The following is a 16650-nucleotide window of genomic DNA, read 5'->3' on the forward strand; positions in this document are numbered from 1 at the left end:
TAAAGCAGTTTTAGGTTCACAGCAAAAATAAGGAACAGATACCGAGATTTCTAGGTCTCGGTTTCCAAAAGTAACTTACTATAGTGTAAGCACTCCTAATTACAAGCCAGGTGCTTTACCTACTTTATCCCATTGAAACTTCCCAAGCCAGGGAAAGATCTTATTGGCTTCATTTCACAGACAAGACTAAGGTTAAGGAGACACTAAGGAACTTTCCCAGTCGTATTCAAGGCAGGGTTTGAACTCAGATCTGATACCGTCTCAACCTGTTTTCCAACAGGATATTTCACCCATTCTATGTGAGAGTTTTTAGATAACTCCTGTGCGAGGAAACAAATCCAGAGAGCGACAGTCTGTTTAACATATCCCTCCGTAGAGCCACTGGGTCTGTGCTCCAGTTTCCGAGGAAAGCCCGTCCGTCTCCAAGGGGACAGAACTCGCAGCCTTTCCGGTTCTCCCGCGCGCGAGGATGACGGTACGCGGCGAGGTTCTCTGACGTCAGAGTTTCCTGTCCACCATCTTTGTCCCTGGCAAAGCGGGTTTTGCGCAGTGGCTTAGACCTGGAGAAGGAGTCGTGACGTGCAGGAAACCATTACACCACCACTCGGGCCGTGCTCTCTGGCTGCTGCCGCCACCCCCGCCCTTGCCTCCGGTGAGTTCGAGGCGGCTTAACTTCGGGGTGTGTCCGTCATTGATGGGGGGAGACCCCAGGTTGAGTTGAAGGCTGGCGGGAGGAAGAGGAAATCCTAGGAGTTTGACCGTTGAGGATGAAGTGAGCCGTCGGGTGTGACCGTTGTGAGGAAGAGGGTTGGAGAAAGGGACTCCACCGCTCTGGCGGGGCGAGAGGATCCTAGGGTGTGGCAGCTGGGAGTTGGGGGGCACATGAGGGAAGATTTGTTCGAGGTCGGGGGGTTAGGGCCAGAGGCCAGGGGTGTGGCCGGTAGAGGCTGGAGGCCAAAGGGGAGAACCTTCCTTCCCCGCTTGGCGTGGTTCACTCAGAGGCTGGGACATGTCCAGTTTAGCAGAAGGGGAAAGGGATTCCCCCACAGGTTTGCCCACTAATGGGCAAACCTCTCCCGTCTCCCATAATTTGAGGATAAGGGACACCTCTCTTCCTCCTCGTAATGGAGGAACGTATCCCTAGAATCTTGACCACCTGGGGCGGAAGAGGAATTCCTGACACTTGGGGGAAGGGAAGAGAAAGGTTCAGACCCGATGTGAGAGTGGGGGAAGCAAGCAGAGGTAAATCTTAGCCCCGAATTTTTTCTTTCTGGGCTTAGCAGGAATGATCTGGTTTGAGAAAGGCTCTGGCTTGAGAAAGGCTGCAGATTAAGTCAGAGATAAAGAAACTGGAATAGCCTGTTATTTACATATTCTTTGAATCCAAAGAATTTATTCATGCTGTTTGTTTTCGGAGCAGTCTTCTTTTGGGGGGCGGGGAGTGATGGTTAATGAACTCACCTGGCTCTTTCATTATGAAGCTGAGTGCATAAAGTGTTGATGCTTCATTAAACTGATTTTCAAAAGAGGTGTGTTTTAAATGCCAGAAACTGTTAATCATTGTGGTTTAAAAGAAGTAAAGCGCAGTAAGTTTAGAAAAGGCCGGATGACCAAGAAGGTGGTCTCAATGAGGAACAATTTAAGTGATTAATTACCTTCCTGGTGTGCCTGTATTGCTTAGCCTCAGGGTACACTTATAAAATAATAATAGAAAGCAGCAGATGAAGGCGATGCAGCTGTACAAGAAAACGTGTAACACATTCCAGTGATGACTAAGCGTGGTGGTAAGGTGAGAACCGTTTGCAGGTATCTTAACAGTTTAAACTACCAGGAAAGCAAAAGGATAGTGTGTTCTACAGCCTCACTGAAAGTTGGTGGTGTAATTAACACAAAGCTAACATTCTGTGAATTAAGAGACTCAAGAAACCCCAGTTCTTCCATCTTTTTTTATTCTTCAAACATCTGTATTTTATTTTTGTATTTATTAAAACAATTTTTTTATGTCTGTTTATTATTGAGACAGACAGAAACAGAGCATGAGTAGGGGAGGGGCAGAGAGAGAGAGAAAGAGAGAGAGAGAGAGACACACACAGGAAGATGCAGAATCCCAAGCAGGCTGCAGACTCTTAGCTGTCAGAACAGAGCCTGACTCAGGGCTTGAATCCATGAACTGTGAGATCATGACCTGAACTGAAGGCAGATGCTTAGCCATCTGAGCCACCCAGGCACCACTGTATTTATTTTAAAAAAAAAAAAAAAAAAGGGTTTTTAAAGTTTATGTATTTTGAGACAGAGAGAGGGAGGGAGAGCAAATTGAATCCCAAGCAGGCTCCACACTGTTGGAACCTGATGTGGGGCTCAAACTCACAAATGGTGAGATCATGACCTGGGCTGAAATCAAGAGTAAGATACTTAACTAACTGAGCCACCCAGGCACCCTACTATCCATATTTTAAAATATTACATTTTATGCACAGGTTTGACCCAAGCTGAACAAGGAGTGAATTAGATACTATCATTCTCCTTTCTTCCTTCTTCTAGGCTTAAATTTTCCAGAGTTATGGTATTTAAGTTAGGAATTGGATGTAAAGGGGCGCCTGGCAGGCTCCATCAGGAGAGCATGCTACTCTTGCCCCAACCTGGGTATAGAGATTACTTAAAAAAAAAAAAAATCTTTAACAGAAAAAACGAATTGTATGTAAACCTTTTGAAATTCTTCCTTACTGTATACTATTAACACATTATTTTGTAGTCTGACCTTATTTTTAATGTTTATTTTTGAGAGACAGAGTGGGGGAGGGGCAGAGAGAGGGGCAGAGGATCCCAGTGGCCTTCAAGGTGACAGCAAGTCCAATATAGGACTCACAAACCTTGAGCTCATGATCTGATGCTCAACCTACTGAGCTACCTAGGTGCCCCTGGTAGTCTGACATGTTTAAATAGAAATCACAGCTTGTGTCTATTTTAATTAGATATCTTATGATTTCTTACGAGCTAAATAATAATGGAAGACACTTATCTTTGCATTGAAATTTCTGATTATGAGTTATTGAAATATCTCCGCACCTTTCCCACTTGTAATAAAAAACTACTGAATGGCCTTTTTGCTCTATAATTGGGTTAACTCCTGCCAGTTTTTTTGCTGTGAGCACCAAACTGTAAAGCCCAACTTTGTGTGAAAAGAAGGGGGTTAGTGGCCTCACCAAATTAGCTGCCATTTCCCGAAAGCCATTTGAAACTGAGATCCTATTAATTTTTTTCTGGCCTTATTTTCTTTAGGGAGACTGTAGGGAGGGAGGAATAGAGAAGAAGGGTCTTTCACAACCTATATTTGGTAGAAACTAGGTTATGTTAATTCCAGATATATAATCCTGTGCAGGGAAACTTTTATGAAATGCAGTGACATCACACTCCAGGCTAGGTCAAGTGCGAATGGTAGTGTGTGTCCCTGTGGCAGCTTCCTTGTTGAGCAGTAGCCCTAGGCCAGACCGCAGGTCCTCAGAACAGGCAGGGACTTGTCTAGTTTGATCTGGTAGAAAGGTAGTATGAGTTCAAATTCCATAATGCCTTTGCTTTTTCCTGGAGTTCAACTGTAGGAAGAAAAAAGAAGTTGTTTTGTGTTTTCCAAGAGGAGCTTGGTTTTTGAGGCTTGGCTCTTCAGCGAATATTTGATTTTTTTTCCCTCTATTTTTTCAGCTTTATCTTGGCTTCTTTTTCTTTGGCTTCTAATGCAGGCTACATTTTTTGGGGAATCTGCTTATGTTCATCTCCAGCATGTGATTGTCTGTTTTAAAAAATATACATGTAATTTTTTGAAGTGTAATTCACATAACAAAAGTAACCATTTTAAAGTGAATAGTGACATGCCGTACATTCCCAGTGTTGTGCAACTACCACCTCTTGTCACTTGGTTTTGTTTAGACTATTTTCATTTTTCTTGGAATTTTCTTTTGGCTTAAGGCAGGAACTAACTTAATATAATGTTTCCCTGTCAGTATCGGTAAGAGGTATTTCATTACTATTTTTTACAACATCAGGAGCTAAGAGTGATAGGTTTCTCCCTTTCTTTAAGAGCAGGGATTCTTAATTTAGGATCGAAGATTATTTGACTCTCTTCCTGAAATTTTGTAGGTGGGTGTGTGAGTCTCTAGTTAAAGAACACAGTGTTCGCAATGAATAGGACAGAAATATATTCCTTGACAATGAAATTTAAGGGAGGTAATTAAATGTGTGGGTCATTAATAAAGGTAGAATTTCAGACTAGGTTAGTTTTATGTTTAACAGAGTGAGGTTAAAACTCCTGTTAAGAATTTAATATGTGGGGCGCCTGGGTGGCTTAGTCCGTTGAGCGTTGACTCTTGGTCTCAGTCCAGGTTGTGATCTCACAGGTTGTGGGATCAACCACAGAGCCTGCTTGAAATTCTCTCTCTCCCTTTCTCCGCCCCTCCCCTCCTGCTCATGGTCAAACACTCTCTCTCAAAATAAATAAGTAAAACTTCAAAAGAAAAGAAAAAGAATTTAATATGTCTGGTATGCCTGGGTAGCTCAATGAGTTAAGTGGCTGACTTTTGATCTAAGCTCAGTTCTTAATCTCAGGGTTGTGAGTTCAAGCCCCTTGGTGGGCTCCAGGTTTGGCATGAAGCCTACCTGAAAAAAGAAAACAGTTTAATATGTGTATATGAGATCTTGAGAAAACAGAACAATTTTTGTGCCCTTTTTCATAGAAACTGGGTGAGGGCACCTAGGTGGCTCTGTTGTTTAAGCATCTGACTTTAGCTCCCGTCATGATCTCAATGATCTCAATGATCTCAATGATTGGTGAGTTTAAGTCCGGCATTGGGCTCTCTGCTGTCAGCATGAGTGCTTGCGTGCTGCCTCTCGCTCTCTCTGAAAAATAAACATTAAAAAACAAAAACAAAATGTATGAAAAATTCCAAGCAGATTTTGTTTTTAAATCCTAAGCAAGTTTTAAGTTTTGATGATCTTAGTGGACTTACTAGGCATAATAACATCCCAGACAGACCGTAATGGCCTTGAGCTATGGCTCTCCTGTTGGGCAAGTGACCATTTCTGTAAATCTGTTTGTCTCTTTTTATGTGTAAGTTCCTACATGACAGCTTCAGATTTATCCTGTGTCTTTTATTGAAGGACTCCCTTCAGTTTGCCCATTTCGAATTTAGTGTACGTTGTGAATGGATTAAGGATTATAACATTCTTCAAGTTTTTTTTCTGGAAAGGCATTATGAAAATACTGCATTAAGACAAGCCCCTGTTACAGGTTAATTTTTAATTATAACAACTATCAAAATGGGAATTTCTTTCTTATTCCCCGAAACAATATTTTTTAAAGTTTTACTTATTTATTTTGAGAGCCAAAGAGAGCAATAAAGAGAGGGAGAGCATGAGCAGAGGAGGAGCAGAGAGAGGTAGAGAATCCCGAGCAGACTCCACACTGCCTGTGCAGAGCCTTGATGCAGGCCTCAAGCTCGCGAATTGTGAGCTGAGCCAGCTGATCAGATGCTCAACTGACTGAGCTACCCAGGTGCCCCCAAACGGGGATTTCTGTATTCTATAATATTTGTGAGTTCTGGCTCACGTCTTTTAACAAGGGAATTCGGTGAAATTGTGGTACAACCTATAGCGCTCTTGCATAAGGATCAGGACCGTAAATAATAGCTACTTGGAAAGATCTCAGCTGAGTCTAATTTCCTTTAGGTTGTTCAAGTAGCACATTTTAGAGATCAAATTTGAGCCAGCCTTTTTTCATTATTTCATGTTTATTTGTTTTTTTTTTTCCTTTTCCTTAATTACATTGTTTAGTGCTTAGGTCTTTTCTCTCTGATCCATATTTACTGTGGTTTGCCAAGTGTTGGATCACTCAAATTTGCCAAGTTTACTATCGCTCCTGTTGCTTTGGCCTGACAATAATGAGCAGGTGCTAGGCATCAGTCCTAAATTTGGTAATAAGTATTGTTTTTTCTTTTTTTTAATACAAGGCTCTTTTTTTTTTATTTTTTCATGTTTGATTTATTTTTGAGACAGAGAGACAGAGCATGAGCAGGGAGGGGCAGAGAGACAGGGAGACACAGAATCTGAAAGAGGCTCCAAGTTCTGAGCTGTCAGCACAGAGCCTGACGTGGGGCTCCACCACGAACGTGAGCTCATGACCCGAGCCGAAGTCGAAGGTTTAACAGACTGAGCCACCCAGGCGCGCCATGGTAATAAATATTGTTAATGATCCTGGTGAGGAAGAAGATACATGTTTTTGAGAGCAGAAGGAATATTATTAGAAGAAAATTTTAATACATTAAAGATAACAAATACTTGGGACAAAGTCTTAGGAGTTTCTTGGATCAGAAAACATTGTCTCATTATTTAGGGAGAAATGTGATCAGGCCATGCCTTTTTGTTTACTAATAAAGACATGTGTCGGCTGGGTTAATTTCCTGGGAATTGGAGCAGACATATTAAACTTGAGGCCGAGATCCATGATCTTTAAAGTTTTAACACCCATTCTGATTCTCTTTTGTATGCAATGGTAACGAAATAGCTTTTCTTTTTTTTTTGCCTTATTTTTAACTGTAAAGTGATACTATTTGTTCTTTGGGAATACAGTTGGGGTAAGTATAGATTGTTGGAAACCTGAAAACTGTAATTAAAAAATCCACATGTGAGGCATGTTTGCCTCAGATATTTGTTGTGAAAGAATATTGTCCTATTAATTTAGTCTTTTTTTCCTTAGATTCCTTTTCTCAAGTGTAAGTGGCAAATAGGTTGGCACAGTTTTCTCTTTCTACATTGACCATAACATTGCTTCGAGATACATGTTTTCAGGATACCTCTTTTGAGGTAGGGACTAAGTCAGATTTTCCTGAACGGAAAGTAATAGGGAGACCTTTCAAAACAAACATTTTTATCTTAAATATTTGGGTGCGTAATTGAAGATGTATTTACAAAAAGGCTTAGCTTTAGATCTTGGAGGCCTTGAGGATTACAAATTCTCAGAATCATAATAGGTTCATATTATCAATCCATTCCATTTAACCTGTGGATTTTGCCCCGGTTCCTTGAGGCAAGAGTTACATTCTTTTTTTTTTTAATTTTTATTATCATTTTTAATTTTTTTAAACATTTATTCATTTTTGAGCGAGAGAGAGAACGAGGGCAAGTGGGGGAAGGGCAAAGGGAGACACAGAATTCTAAGCAGGCTCCAGGCTCTGAGCTGTCAGCACAGAGCCCAACGTGGGGCTCGAACCCATGAGTGGTGAGATTATGACCTTAGCTGAAGTTAGATGTTTAACCGACTAAGCTACCTACACGCCCCAACAGTTACATTCTTGATGGTCTTTGCATCTCTTGAATCAACAATAATGGTGGTAAAGAAGAAAATACTCAGTTTTGAGTACAGAAATTCTTATAAATGTTCTTAAAAGTAGTTGAATTCCTTGCTGGACATCACTAATTTGGATAAAGGAATTTTTTTTCTATTGTTGTAGGCGCACATTAAAGATCCAATACCATGACTGACTCCAAGTACTTCACAACCAATAAAAAAGGTAAGTATGAAAACTTGATCAAAGAACTTTTGAGTTGCTTCAAAAGTTTTGGTGTAAGATTGTTCCACCTAGAGTGTTCCTGACCTCTTCAGACATACATTGTGGAGTATCTCATTGGGGATCTACGATTTGTAGAGAAAAGTGTATTTGAATAAATTATTAAAGGATAAGCTTTTAAATATAGATAGAGCTAGAATGCACATCATTTTGGCTTGGAGGTTCTGTTTTAGTGAAAGGAAGAATCCAACTTTGATCTGTTGAAGATTGGTAGATCTGAGGAAGGCAGAAAAGGAAGAAGCACATTTATTCTCTTTTAATTGGAAATATTTTATAACACTACTGTTAAAGCAATGCAGATCACATAAAAAGTAAAAATGAAATTTCTCTTTCTCTCTGTTCCTGTTCCTAAGGTGAACTCAAGGTATATCCTCAGTCTTTTTCTGTACGTATAAATGCAAGTACTAATACATATGATTAAGAACATTTTATCTTTAACAAAAAAGGGTCATGCAAACAGTACGTAGAAACTTGATATTTTCATATCCCTCCATATAGATCTACCTCATTCTTTATCTGGGCTTTGTCTAAATACGTTCTTTATACTTAAAAATACCCATGATTTTTAGGTTATAGACTGTGGTTTACTTGAATAGCTTTGCATTTATTAACCTCATTGTCTTATTAACTAGAAATCTAATGCTGGTTTTGACACTTGACTGTGGACTAGGAACTAAGGATTCTTCTTGGGAAAGTTCAAACTCTTCATCTTTTGTAAAATTGTTCCTAAATAACAGCTCATTTCTAGTGCAATAGATGGCCCTCCTATCAAAAACAGACCAGTTTCATTCTGCTCAGCCTGTTGCGCCCTCAGCTGAAATTTACTTTTCCTCAGGATTAGGATTCTGTGCTTTGTATTTAGCAGTCTTATGTTTATTGAAGCATTCTGGCCATGACACCAACTGTCATTCCTCTTCCTCTTCAACAACTTTTTTCCTCAAATGGACCTTTTCTCCTCTTCCAGTGGCTGAAATATGACAACTTCTCTGCCTCAGAATTTATCTTTATTATTTCCCTTGTAATTTACTAGTCTTGGCCTCCTGACTTTCTCCAGATTTAACTAAGTTTAGTCTTGAAGAACCAAGGTCCTTTCTTGACTGATCCATTGCATGTATTTATTATGAAAATATTTATTGAGTGTCCATTATGGAGTTTCTTTTCTTTTTTTCTAATTTTTAAAAAATGTTTGTTATTTATTTTTTAAGAGAGAGAGACAGAGCTCAAGCAGGGGAGGGGCAGGGAAAGGAGGAGACAGAATCCGAAGCAGGCTCCAGACTCTGAGCTGTCAGCACAGAGCCCAACACAGGGCTCAAACTCCTGAACTGTGAGATCATGACCTGAACCGAACTCTGATGCTTTTTTTTTTTTTAATGTTTTATTTATTTTTGATACAGAGCGAGATAGAGCATGAGAGGGGAAGGGGCAGAGAGAGAAGGACACAGAACCGGAAGCAGGCTCCAGGCTCTGAGCTAGCTGTCAGCACAGAGCCTGACGCGGGGCTCGAACCCACGAACGTGAGATCTGACCTGAGCTGAAGTCGGAGGCTTAACCGACTGAGCCACCCAGGCACCCATAACACTATGGAGTTTCTGATTAAATATCCTAATTTCTTTCAAGTCAGAGTAGATACAAAGGATGCCAAATATGCTTTGATTTCTAAATCTCATTTCCAACTAAAAGGAATCAGGACTCTTTGGATAAATAACCGATTCCAGGGTGCATCAAGGGAAAGTACAAGATGAACATGAACATCTTATGCCAGAAAGGAAGAAGAAAAATTGATCGGACATGTCAAGGGGCAGCATGGTTTGAGGGAGCTTCCACTTGCCAAATTTGAGATAATTTGATGTTTTTAAAAAAAAGTGATCATTAGGGGCACCTGGGTGATTCAGTTAGGTAAGGATCCGACTCTCGATTTCAACTCAGGTCATGATCTCAAGGTGTGTGAGTTTGAGCCCCACATCAGGCTCTGCACTGACAGTATGAAGCCTGCTTGAGATTCTCTCTCCCTTTCTTTCTGCCCCTCCCCTGCTCACTTGCTCGTTCTCTCTCTTAAAATGCCTGGCAGAAGGCATAAGGTCAATGTAATTTTGAGGGAACATCCATGATAAGCCCATACCGAGGGCATTCTGTAAAATAACTGGCCTATACCTGTAAAAAATATCATTATCATGAAAGACAAAGGCTCAGGAGCTGTTTCAGATTAAAGAAGACTAAAGAGACACTACAGTAAAATACAACATATTGATCATTGGATCCTGGTCTGAGGGGAATGGTGGTAAGACTACTATGAAGGAGGTTATCCAAACCTTTGTGTAAAGTCCATTGATTAGACGATGATGATGTGTCAGTGTTAAATTTCCAGTGTTGGTCATTGCATTATGGTTATTTAAGATCATTTTTGGAAAGTATACATTGATGTACTTAGAGCTAAAGAAACAGGATGGCTGTAGTTTACTATTGTTTACTATTATTCAGGAAAAAACATGTAAATATGTAGAACAAATGATAAAGCAAATGTGGCACAATGTTAGCAAATGGGGACTCTTGCAACTTTAATATTGAAATGATTTATTTTTTTCTTTTGAGAAAGGGAGAGAGCAAGAATCCCAAGCAGGTTCTGTACTGTCATTGCAGACCCAACATGGGACTCAATGTCATGAACCATGAGATCATGATGACCTGAGCTGAAATCAGGAGTCAGATGCCTAACTGACTGAGCTACCCAGGCACGCTTAAAAAAAAATTTTTTTTTTTTTTAAATTTTAAAATAGGGCACATTGTGGTGGCCTACAGTGAGCAAACAGCAGCAAAACATTTTCAAGAAAGTGCAAGAATATTTGTCCTCTTCTGGTCATTTGGAGTTATGTAAGGGTAAACAAACTCTATTACAATACATAAAACTCAACAGCAAGTTTCTTAATTTTATCAACTACTAGTCAATGACTTTCAACCTTTCCTACACATTGGAATTTCTTAGGGAAGTGTAGAATAATACTAAAGTCTAGGAACCTCCACCTGAGATACCCTGATTTCATTGGTCTGGGCTATGGCCCGGGTGTGGGGATTTTGTTAAGCTCCCTGCATTTTTCTCATGGGTAGCCAAGATTGAGAACCATTGTTAGCTGGTAGCAGTGCTTGGTAGATTTGATTAGTGGGAGGACAAGAGGAAAACCAGAACTTAATAAAGTTGTATGCATGAGATAATTTGTGTCCTCTTTGGCTCCCACCAACTTCTTCCCTATCATTTATTTATTTATTAAAAAAAATTTTTTTTAATGTTTATTTATTTTTGAGACAGACTGCGAACAAGGGAGGGGCAGAGAGAGAGGGAGACAGAGAATCCGAAACAGGCCCCAGGCTCTGAGCTGTCAGCACAGAACCTGATGCGGGGCTCGAACCCATGAATCATATCATGACCCAAGCCAAAGTCAGATGCTCAACCAGCTGAGCCACCCAGGCGCCCCCGCCCCCCGTCTTTATTTTTTATACTTCATCAAAGCTATTAGCACCTTGTCATTCATTATCAACTTTTTTCTGGTTTTCTTACCATCCTGAAATGGTACTTGTTTCTTCTTTTGTTAACATTTTGTATGCTTTATGACCAAGCTATTGCCTACATTGACGTAAAAATATGTAATTAAAAAACTCCCCTAACTCTTCAAACCTTCTTTCGAAATGAGTCCTGGTAACCTTTTTTTATTCAAGGATTTGTAAAAGTTGAAAACCTACAGATTGAATCATGTCTGGATAAATACCACATTTAAAAAAATGGATAGACTCTGTTCTTTTACTTCCTGCAACACCCACCAGAACTGCCACGGGAACATATTCTTTAAGTTTATCCTAGGATTGGAAGAGTTTCCGTTACATCCTGTTTTGATATTTCAGCTCCTGCTGCTATTCACAGTTCAGACTTTTGAAACCCTGCTGCTTGTCCTTTACTGTTCCTAGAGGTAAATGATGGGAAGGGACCCTGAGAGCTGGATTTGGCAGCTGAGGACTTGTTGGGGAGGAGCAGGACTCTAAAGGGCCCAGCTTTCCTGACTGCAATTATGCAGTGGTTGATTAACTAAAACTGATTTTTGTATTTATTTGTTTTCCTCACTGGCAGTCGATTTTGATGTAACAAATCTTTTTAGTGCTCAACTTTTATGTTTCTTACTAGTTTAATTTTTCCCATTTAGAGGCTTAGCAGATCACAGAATTTGCTTTCCCCACAATTTCTGTGCTGATGAATGAGGTCTGGTTAAAACACAAACATCAAACACAGTCAAAACGGAGGATAATGAGGCAGTGTTGTAGAAGAGTTTAAGAGTACAGATTGGGGCACCTGGGCGGCTCAGTCATTTAAGCATCCGACTTCGGCTCAGGTTATGATCTCACAGTTCATGGGTTCAAGCCCCGCATCGGGCTCTGTGCTGTCAGCTACCTCAGAGCCTGGAGCCTGCTTCATATTCTGTATCTCTTTCTCTCTCTCTGCCCCTCCCTGTTCACGCTGTCTCTCTCTCTCAAAAATAAATAAAACTTTAGAATAAAATAAATTTATAAAAAAAAAGTTTGGGGAGCAGCCAATTTCTTTTTCATGGGCTTAGTGGTGTATTTTCTTCTTTCCTTTAAAACCAGTTGAGGATTATTACCTTCTTGTCTTTCAGCTCCAGTTTTCTGAAGATAGGTGAGCCTGGTCCTTAAAGTAGTGATGATAGCCCTGGCATTTCCCAGTGTAGGGCCTGAGCACTCATTCAGGATTGTGCCTTTAGAAATGATTCGTTTGTACCATTCTTGAAGCTTCAAGATTATCATTTCTGTTAGATCAGTTGAATAGGATGGGGCCTTGAAGTCTATCAGCTTCTTAAAGTGCTAATTAGAGCAGTGATTCTCAGCCCTAGTGGTGCATTAGAATCTCTTGGAGAAACTTTAAAAAATAGGAACCTAAGAGTTATCCCTGACGTGCTGATTTATTTGCTCCAGAGTAGAGCCTGAGCACTGTTATTTTTATTTATTTTTATTTTTTAAATGCTTATTTATTTTTGAGAGAGTGCGAGAAAGAGAGCACATGCATGTGTGCATACGCGAGCGAACTGGGGAGGGGCAGAGAGAGGAGGGGAGACACAGGGTCTGATGCAGGCTTCAGGCTCTGAGCTGTCAGCACATAGCCTGACTTGGAGCTCAAACTCCCGGACTGTGAGATCATGACCCGGGCTAAAGTCGGATGCCTAACTGACTGAGCCACCCAGGCCGCCCGTTACTATTTTTAAATACCTCCCAGGTAATATTAGTGTGTAGCCAATGTTGACAACCTCTGAATTCAACAGTCAGGAATAGTTCTGAGGGCAGCTCTGTCACTGACTCATTCTGTGATCTTTGAGCCTTAGTTCTTTATCTGTGAAGTTGAGAGTAGGTGAATGAGCTGATACCTGGATTCTCTTTGGTTCAAAAACAGATTTGTGAACTGTTCCCGTGCCTACATTTATTTTTTCCCTTGGGACCTTGAAATTCTGATGGAAGATCATCCCTCAGATGCCATTCTCTCCCCATTGTAGTAAGATATGAGATTTGCCCTTTCCCCATTCCCACACTCCCTACGATCTGGATTGCAGCTTCCTCTCTGGCCATAACCTAAATGATGGTGTTTTGTTTTTTTTTTTAATCAATGGTCAATTAATATTCTAGGGATTTGAATTGTACCTATTCTGTAATTTTTAAATTCTCTTCTTCAGTTGCTGCCCTGCCTCTGGTCAGCTGTCATGTTATTTATTACAGAGTGCACTATTTGGCTCGAGTTTTCTGGTCCTGGGATCTCACCAATTTGTTCTCTTTTCTTGTAGGAGAAATCTTTGAATTGAAGGCTGAACTCAACAATGAAAAGAAAGAAAAGAGGAAGGAGGCTGTGAAGAAGGTGATTGCCGCCATGACTGTGGGGAAGGATGTTAGGTGAGGCTCATCACCTCTGCTACTGGTCACTTTAGACCCATACCCTATGTTATGGCTTTTACTGCTTTTCATTTAACTGGTTAATCAAAGAACCTATAAGAATGGGTTTGTCCCACTGAAAAATCAGAAGGAAATGTAGTTGCTTTTAAGTGAACTCTGTGACTTAAGGTTTTTTCTGAAGAATGAAACCAGTTTGATTTTCTTGCATCCAGATGGAGCATAAAACCTCCTGAGAGCTGGCACAGTTACAGATCTGTTGCTCAAGTAGTTTTAGGAGATGATAAAGATGTACTGAGAAGCAGAAGCTCAAATGTTCTTTAATTGGCTCGAGTCAGTGTTCTTAACTCTACAGCTCTAGAAACCAGCTACTGAATTCAAGATGAAAATCAATCTTAATAAATCCATCCGCGTCCCTCCCCCCCTCCCCCCCAGGGAATTCAGCTGGGCTATTTGGCAATAGGTACAGATTTATCCGCAAGCCCTTGAGGATTCCCAGGATCCTTTTGTAGGATTTCTGAGGTCAGGGCTCGTATAATAGTACTTAGGTGTTGTTTGCCTTTTCACTGTTTGTTTGTTTGTTTAATTTTTTTTAATGTTTTTTAATTTATTTTTGAGAGAGAGAGACAGCGTGAGCAGGGGAGGGTTAGAGAGAGAAGGAGTCACAGGATCTGAAGACAGGCTCCGGGCTCTGAGCTAGCGGTCAGCGCAAAGCCTGACGTGGGGCTCGAACCCACGAACCGTGAGATCATGATCTGAGCCGAAGTTGGACGCTTAACCGACTGAGCCACCCAGGTGCCCCGCCTTTTCACTGTGTTGACATTTGCACTGCTAATGTGTTAGTGTGAATCAGGGTAGCGGTGCCAAACTGTGACAGTAGTCATTGTATTCTTCATCACTACATACCTGGCAGGAAGAAAGGGCAGTTTTGCTTTGGGCTATGCTTCATGAAGCATTAAAAATTTATTTTATTAAGCCTTGAACTATGAGTACAGGTCTTTTTAATATTCCATGTAATAAGATAGGAATTATGCATAAAGCACTTCTGCATAGCAAAATGTGAAACTTGGGAAAAAGCCCTTGCACAAGTGTTTGAATTGGAACACCATTTTTAAGTGAAAGAATGATTGACAGACAAATTATAGTTAATCAGACCTTCATTATTTGGGAGATATTTTGTCAAAAATGAACAAAGTGAACCTGTCACTTCTAGAGAAAAAAATTGACAGTAGATCCATTTTGAGCTTTAAAGTAAAAATTAGATTGTTGGAAAACTTGTATCTCTCAATCTGGGCATGACAGCATCCCAGTAGAGACTTGTCTGATGAGATTGGTGGTGAAATGAATGAATGTATTATTTACTGTTCTATGATGAAATGTGTCATTGGGAATATCTGCATAATTCAACAAAAAAATGACCAGTGCATAGGTAGTTCACAGAATTATCCCTGGGTAAAAGATCCGTTCACATTAAGTGACAAATGATAGATCTTATTGCAAGCAAGTTTAAAAAGTTAGATATGGTTTCAGATTCCACAGTGTAGCTGACTTTTAAGGAACTAATGTGTGGACTGAAAAAGACAAGAGAAAAAGCCTTTGTCTAGCTTTAATGTATCAAAGAATATCCAGTTATCTGAAAAAGCTGTTCAAATACTCCTCCCTTTTCCAAACAACATTCTACAGGGGTGCCTGGGTGGCTCAGTCGGTTAAGTGTCCAACTCTTGATTTTGGCTCAGGTCGACCCTCACATTGGGCCTTGTGCTGACAGTATGTGGAACCTGTTTGTTATTCTGTCTCCCTCTCTCTGCACCTCCCCATGCATATTCTGTCTCAAAATAAATAAACTTAACCCCCCCTGCCCCCCAAAAATCAGTATTCTACAAGAGGTTAAATGCAGGAGCAAATATGAGGATCCAGCTGTCATTGCTTAAACTAGACATTAAAGAGATTTGCAAAACATAAAATGATATCTTAATTTAAAAAATACAGATTTTTTGCTTTAAAATGATACATTAATACGAAATGCTTTTGTTATTTTATAATTTTTTTAGTGGTTTTTTTTTGAAAGTTTGTGTGTGTGCACATTCGAACGGGGGAGGGGCAGAGGGAGAGGGAGATAGAGGAATCAAAGCAGGCTCTGTGGTGAGAGTGGAAGGCCCAATGTGGGGCTTGAACCCATGAGCCATGAGATCATGACCTGAGCTGAAATCAAGAATTTGAACGCTCAACTGACTGAGCTACCCAGATGCCCCATGTATCATAATTAAAACAATATAGATATCTTTGAGCCTTCATTGTAGTTATTACCTAGTTGAAGAGACCCAAGATTTAAACAATTAGGGAATAATAATTTGGAACTAGAGTATACATTAAAGGCAGTAAGAATTCTACAAAAGAGAGATCTGTGTAAATAGGAATAGTTGAAGAACCCTCCTTGGAGGAGGCGGGATTTTGCCATGCCTCGATAGCTTGAAGAAGCAGAGTAGAGCTCAGCGATTCATAGGTTATCATGTATCTGTCTCGCCTGCAAGTAACTCTGAGTTCAGTGCTGTCAGATAGAAATACAATGTGAGCCTCATATATAATTTTAAAATTTTCTGATAGCCAAATTAAAAAAGTAAAATATAGATGAAATTAAGTCTAATAAATGTATTTTATTTAACACAGTATATCAAGTATTGTTCCAGCATGAAATCAGTATAAAAATTATTAATGAGGTAATTTACATTACATTTTTCATACTAAGTCTTCAAGATCCAATATGTATTTTATACGTATATCATATCCCAGTTCAGACTAGCCACATTGCCAGTGAGCAGCTACCTGGGACTAGTGGCTACTGTATTGGAAAGTTCAAGTTTCTAGCTTTATAAGTTGGTACTTAACAGTTTTTACCTCTAGAACTTTGTTCTTCATCAAGATTTTTTTGATCTTGGGCAGGTTGTTGGAATTAAGTTACTCAGGATCTTAAATTTTCTGTTGGTTAATGTGTCACGTTTGTTTGCCAGTTTTTAGTTGTTTTGCCCATGAGTTATTCTAAGAAATGAAAGGAACATTCATTTTGGGGGAATGGTAATTTGTGTTTGTTGAGTATCTACATTTGCAT

The 16650-nt window shown here is 40.0% G+C and overlaps 1 protein-coding gene across 6 annotated transcripts in view; it reads left to right on the forward strand.

The window, feature by feature from the left end:
* Positions 1 to 529: 529 nt before the first annotated feature.
* The window catches only part of AP2B1 (adaptor related protein complex 2 subunit beta 1), a 122654-nt gene continuing 106533 nt past the window's right edge, over positions 530 to 16650 (forward strand). For 2 of the 6 annotated variants that reach the window (XM_029929191.1, XM_029929190.1), the window contains exons 1-3: positions 531 to 652; positions 7497 to 7556; positions 13442 to 13547. In XM_029929191.1, coding sequence (XP_029785051.1) covers positions 7520 to 7556; positions 13442 to 13547 — 143 coding nt within the window. In that variant the 5' untranslated portion in view covers positions 531 to 652; positions 7497 to 7519. Of the gene's footprint in view, positions 653 to 1685; positions 1790 to 7496; positions 7557 to 13441; positions 13548 to 16650 lie in introns of those variants that run through there. The other 4 variants (XM_029929192.1, XM_029929193.1, XM_029929187.1 and 1 more) reach the window with 3 other exon arrangements.

Source organism: Suricata suricatta, chromosome 17 (assembly GCF_006229205.1).
Source record: "Suricata suricatta isolate VVHF042 chromosome 17, meerkat_22Aug2017_6uvM2_HiC, whole genome shotgun sequence".
Classification (NCBI taxonomy): Eukaryota; Metazoa; Chordata; class Mammalia; order Carnivora; family Herpestidae; genus Suricata; species Suricata suricatta.